At 35.9% G+C, this 6,524-nt stretch overlaps 1 protein-coding gene across 1 annotated transcript in view; it reads right to left on the reverse strand.

The window, feature by feature from the left end:
* Positions 1-4,497: 4,497 nt before the first annotated feature.
* The window catches only part of LOC110027084 (aluminum-activated malate transporter 10-like), a 4,046-nt gene continuing 2,019 nt past the window's right edge, over positions 4,498-6,524 (reverse strand). The window contains exons 3-6 of the mRNA XM_020728361.1: positions 6,139-6,411; positions 5,788-5,879; positions 5,218-5,361; positions 4,498-5,137 (exon numbers count right to left, since the gene is read on the reverse strand). Coding sequence (XP_020584020.1) covers positions 4,748-5,137; positions 5,218-5,361; positions 5,788-5,879; positions 6,139-6,411 — 899 coding nt within the window. The 3' untranslated portion in view covers positions 4,498-4,747. The remainder of the gene's footprint in view (positions 5,138-5,217; positions 5,362-5,787; positions 5,880-6,138; positions 6,412-6,524) is intronic.

The raw sequence follows: 6,524 nt of genomic DNA on the forward strand, positions 1-6,524 counted from the left end.
AATTTTCCACGCGTCACCCCGTAATCTCTTATATATATATATATATATATATATATATATATATATATACCGCTCAATTCCCTATACTTCAATTTTACCTGCATACCACCACCGTACTCTTGCATAAGAAGGTGTATTTAACTTTTATAAGTTAAAACATTGATATTTTTTTTATATAGTATGTAAAAAAGCAATGTTTTGGTGTTAGACATGTAAAATACATAAGAATTAGGTGGTATGTATGTAAATGCCTCTAAACACAATGGAAATATTCATATTTGCAAATAAAATAAAATAAAAAAAAGAAGCAATAAACGTGATGAAAAGTTTGATATAATAATGACAGTGCTATGCCACTATTTCCGGAGCATGAGGCCTCTTTTAAAAGCCTTATGAGATACACTTGCCCCCTAGCCAAGTGGTGCCAGTAGCAAAACTAAAAAAAATAAAAAACCATCATTATCATTAATAACACCAAAATTAACTCTAAGAAAGCATTCTCTATTAATATAACAGTGTTGCTCTCTTTTCTCAACACAACTAAATGTCTAAAGAGCATGTAGGCATCCAGAAACTTGTATATATACATCCATATACATACATACAAATACATGCATATATATATATATATATATATATATAACAGTGTTGCTCCCTTTGGTTTGGGGGATCTCTCCTATTTGCGTCTGTCCTTTCTGTTTTCTATGAATGGATTTGGTAATTTCATTGGAGAGTTGTGTGCTCAAACGGCAGTGGTTTTTCCTTTGCTTTGGTCTGGACTGGAGGCTTTATGTTGCGGGGCTCTCTCATCGGTTTCTTGCACTTAGACCACTTACATCCTCTTTTATTTCTTTGGTGTTTTCTTTGTTTCTGAGCTGCATGTTTGGAATCCTCTTGGAACTGCTTTTTCAAGCCTTTCCCAGCCTTTTGGATGTCTTTTCTCAGGCTCGAAAACCGTTTTACTTAATCTCTCCTTTATACATGTTCACATTGGTATACTACACTATTTGGGTATACATTTTGATTGAATACATGTAATTTTGAGCTACTATATCTATCATTTATTTTTTTGTTTCCTTTTTTTGGGTGAAGTTGTAATGTGGAAGGAAGAACCCCTATGAACTGTTGTAATCGCTGTAATTTTTTTCTTTTTTTGTTGCGGGAATCTTCTTTCTTCCAAATTTATAACCACCTTTTTTTTCTATTAACGCGTAAGAAGTCATGAGTTGCTCTTTTTCCCTATATATATATATATATATATATATATTTAAAAGGAGCATTATACGGCTCCCTACATGTTAAATATCAAAAGTGTTACAAGGTTACTAAAGGAGGGGTTCCCAGACAAAGGGAGGGAGCCCAATCCTCAAAAGTTTCCAAAAAAGTTACAAATGAAAGAAAAAAAAAAGTAGCAAACAAAAAAGCACTAAATCTCTTTAAGTGGCCTTGGTATATATAGAGAGAGAGAGAGAGAGAGAGAGAGAGAGAGAGAGAGAGACACGCACAGGCATACATAAAAAGTCGGTTCTCAAAGAGATAATAGTCCATGATCGATGTGTGTTGAAAGGTCCGTGGAGATAGAGGGATGAGTTAGCGTCTTTGTGTTACACGAAACTCGAAAACACACTAAGATAATAACAGTAGGAAGATACACCTCGATTTTTTACATGATTAAGTTTTGGAAACCGAAAACCATGGAGTTTGGCCCAGTTAAAACAATTCACTATTGAATGATGAGTTGACTAATCAACTCTTCTTGTGAATTTGGAGGATGAAGTTTACAAAGTTAATCATTATAAATGTATAACAGTAATTTATCAATAATAATCGTAATTTTGTTGTAATGAATATAATTTTTGGTGATGACATACTACAAGAGACTTAGTCGATTGCTATGAAGGTCGAAGTTTGTCGTGAATGCTGTAGACAATAGTTGTATCACTAGTTTGTTGTGTAGGTTGTGACTGAAAGCTATGATAGTAGTTGACTATGTGCGCAGAGGCAGTTGCATCAAGAGAGTCGTTTGGCGATAGAGGCCATACATGAAGCTACAGGATCTGTGAGCCACGTAGGTTTTAGTTGATTACATAGTTCATAGTGGCGAGTTATGATGACGTTCGTAAACTGTAGAAACCATAATCAGGATCTAATGAGTTGTGGAACAAGTAGGTTGTAGTTTGTCATATAGCCCGTAGTGGTGAACTGAGATGATGTTCGTAGGTCACAGTGGCTAGAGTAGGGAGCTGAACGAACTATGAGCCATGAAGGGTGTAGTTGGTCATATAAACCGTAGTGAAGAGATGTGATGCGGCCCATTGTCCATAGATGACAATGTAAAAAACTTTACAAGATGTGAACCGCATAGGTTGTATTAGTGAGTTATGATGATGTTTTACTGAACGAACTATGAGTCATGAAGGGTGTAGTTGGTCATATAAACCGTGGTGAAGAGATGTAATGTGGCCCATTGTCCATAGATGACAATGTAAAAAAATTTACAAGATGTGAACCGCATAGGTTGTATTAGTGAGTTATGATGATGTTTTAGGCCATAGAAGCCGGAGTAAGGAGTTCTGATGATGACTGTAGGTCACATGGGCTGGTGTTTGGAGCTACACAATTTTGGTATCACATAGTTCGTATAGTGGTGTGCTACAATGAGGTCTGTAGGTTGTAGAGGTCGGAATAGAGAGCTACATGAGACGTGGATCGCATCGATTGTAGTTGGTCATGTGGGCAGTAATGGTGAGCTGTGATGACGTATGTAAGCCGTAGAGGCCAGTGTCTAGAGCTATAAAAGTTGTTGATCATGTATGTCATAGTTGTGAGCTACATTGATATTTGTAGATGGAAGGGACTGGAGTCAGGAGCTACACGAGTTGTAAGCCGTTGAGGTCATAGTTGTGAGCTATGATGATGTCCGTAAGTCGCAAAGACTGGAGTCGAGAGCTATACTATTTGTGGATCACGTAGGTCATTGGTCAAGTAAACCATAGTGGTGATCCATGATGTTGTCCATAAGCCCCGGATGTTGGACTTAGGAGTTGCAAGAAGAGAGCTTTATGATTCAAGAGAAAATCACCCTCTTCGGGTGCATTATTACACCATGTTCGGTAGGTGTCAATGCACCATATGTATAGTGCATTGTTAAAATGTTTTAGAGTGTTTTGTTGCATTGTATTTAGAGTGTGTTGTTGCATCATCTTAAGAAAAGTTCATCTCACTGTATATGAGGTGTGTTGTTACACAATGTATTGAATGACGTATTACTTCGTCGTGTGCTTCACTTTTATGGAGCGTATGCTGTGGTCCCATAATGAATATTATGAATCTACAAGAGACTTCGTTCTATGGAGCAGCTGGCTGATGATGGTAGTCGACGGTCCCCCGTAGGTGGCAGTTGACGGTGGTCGGCGGCAATATGTAAGTGTTAATCTGTGGCTGTAGGAGTAGGAGGAATCCGTCGGATCTTTTATGCATAAATGATGTTGAGCTTCAACAATTTCTCTAAGCTCCAGTCTCTTTCAAGCTCTTGGACTTCCTCCTCTCTCAAGGTAGGGGTAGGCCTCTATTTATAGAGTCTATGAGAGGTTTTGCTGCAAATAAAGAAGGAATTCAAACCACTACATCAGATGACTCGGAGATATACTCTTGATCAGATGACATTTGGTGAACATTTGAGTGTCTTAATGTTGTCATAATTGTGTTATCTTAGGCTCGTTGGATTTATCTAGTCGATACACTCAATTTAACTGTATAGATGACTCGGAGAGATTCTCTCGATCAGATGACATTTGGTGAACATTTGAGTGCCTTAATGTTGTCATAATTGTGTTATCTTAGGCTCGCTGGATTTATCTAGTCGATACACTCAATTTAACTGTAAGCTTTTCGAATTTGGAATTTGTTAGCTTTTCAATTATGCCCCAAAACTTTTGAAAGTGTTTTAACAACTTGAACTGCTTGATTTGACACAAATTGAAGCAATTTTGATACTGTTGGGTGACTCAGAAGTTTCTCATCAAGGATCAAAGTTCTACAACTAAGTCAATTATCATATGGTGGATGTTTAATGTAACCAAACTATCTTAGACCACTCTTCTAATCTTGTTTGCCACTCGAGCTACGCCAACCCATTCACGAATACATTTAGGGTATAATTGTAAAATAGTAAAATTTAGATGATATATATGTTAACCATAGGAACTAGGTGAAACAAACACACAAAGTGAAAAATTCATAAGCGTCAGTTTCAATGCACATATTGCCGGAAGAAAAGAAAAAAGCAAGGAAGGAGTGTGTCGATTTGCAGCATGGCAATGCCAAAGACAAAAAATTAACAAGAATGAGAAATGAAATATATGTATCAATTTAATCCATCATAGAAGTTTAATTATCAGACCTTATCAGACCATTTTATTCTTTAATTGATTCATCACAAACTAAATACATACGTAGAGCCACCCAAAAAAGGTAAAAAATATTACATATGGAACACTGAACATCCGGACGACACACGTAATATTTTCTCCCAAAAAAGGATGCAAAAATAGTTTGGGATAGGTCCCAAAGTAGGTCCCAAACATAAACTATTGTTCCTACAATGCATGCACATTAATGTACATGTTGATGATCTAGGGTGTTATATATATCAACTTTTATGATGACTATCGACACAACTATATACTTATAAACACACATACTCATATATACCATCCTCCACATATCTTGGAATTATCTCACCTAATTAAAATTTATCGCCCGAAGGCTTAAATTCAGCAAGGCCGGACAGCTTCTGGACTTCCTCCTCCACCCCTTCAACCTTAACCGAAATCTCCATCAGAAGAGAAACGACAGTCATCAATGGCAGAGATTCCATGAAAGACTGTCTCTTCTTCATCATCATACTGTCATCATCTTTCTGCAACCCTAACTCATTATTATATGTGGTCGGGAGAGATTTCATGGCGGTCTTCACCTCTTCCACTGCTTCCTTCATCTCCTTAACCATATGGCTTAAGCTTTCCGAGCTGCGCATGTTTTCGATACAGACTGATAGTTCTTTCAAAACTTGTGCTGATTTTGAGCTCAGCTTCATACAAACTTCACTGAGATGTCTCTTCATTAACTCAGAAGCCTACGTACCATTAATATGTATTTAATTTGAATTTTAAATAACTGTGAATTAATTAATTAATTAATTAATTTTTTAATTACCTGGATCTCAGAGTGAGAAGAGCAATGGAGGGCTTCGATGCAGTAAGCACAGGACCTCATCGCTGCACCTACTTTCAGGTATTGGCTCCATGGATGCCGGAAGCCAAATGGGCCATGAGCTGGCTCCCATGCTGCCAGATTTGCCTATTTATACATGTATAAAAATTTGTTACATATGCCAACTAATTAAACATATATGTATAATTTTAATTAAGACTTATTTTATTCAAATTTTGATCATTTTTCTTCTTTTTTTTTTGTTGTTTTTTTTAAGACAATAGTTATTGGGGGCATTTACATGCATACCACCTGATTCCTTTATATTTACATATCTAATACCTAAATTTTGCTTTTTTTTTTTAATTATTTATCTTGACTTTTAAAAGGTTAAATATAAAATATACATGTAAGAATTAAAATTCAGGTGTTGCCCCGTAAATATATAAAGATTTGAGTGGTATGCATGTAATTTTTCTTAACTATTCTTATTAATACCACATATACTAACCTAGAAATTTTAATTAAAATGTTTTTTAAGTACTAATTAATTAATTGAAATTGCTTACTTACCAAAGAATCCTCCGATAATTTGGAGTTAAGAACACATTTAAAGCCACGTGCTTTGGGAGCTTCCTTCCCGCTGAAATACTCCTCTACGCAACCTGATGAACCACACTCGCAAGTTAATTATATACATTAAGCTAGCTTTTGAACTCATCTTAAATATTAATTAATTAGCATTTAATGATTGCTTAATTAATAAATATATACCTTCTAATGAATCTGCAAGTTAAAATACTCCTCTACGCAACCTGATGAACCACATTCGCAAGTTAATTATATATATTAAGCTAGCTTTTTTACTCATCTTAACTATTAATTAATTAGCATTTAATGATTACTTAGTTAATAAATATATACCTTCTAATGAATCTGCAAGTTTGTCCATATTACGAATAATGAGTACGTTCAGATCGGACCCGGCCCAGACCGGACATATCAGCATACAGACCATGAGACAAATAGAGATGCCTATAGCAATTGTGCTGAGTCGCTGCTGAGCCAAACTGACGAGTTGGTCGACTCGGTAACCCGACACAGCGACCAGACTGAACGTCAGGATGAAGATCGTTGCTCCATAGTCAAATCGTCTTTTGATCACCGGAATGAATCGAGAGAAGGTAACTGCTGAGGCTGATCAAATTCATCCATCATTTTTAATTAGTATTTATTAAATAATGCACAATAGAAGTAATTATTTAGCTTGAATTTTAATTAAAAGTCTTTTTTTTCTCTTTTATATATAT

This window comes from Phalaenopsis equestris, unplaced genomic scaffold (assembly GCF_001263595.1).
Source record: "Phalaenopsis equestris unplaced genomic scaffold, ASM126359v1 Scaffold000413, whole genome shotgun sequence".
Lineage (NCBI taxonomy): Eukaryota > Viridiplantae > Streptophyta > Magnoliopsida > Asparagales > Orchidaceae > Phalaenopsis > Phalaenopsis equestris.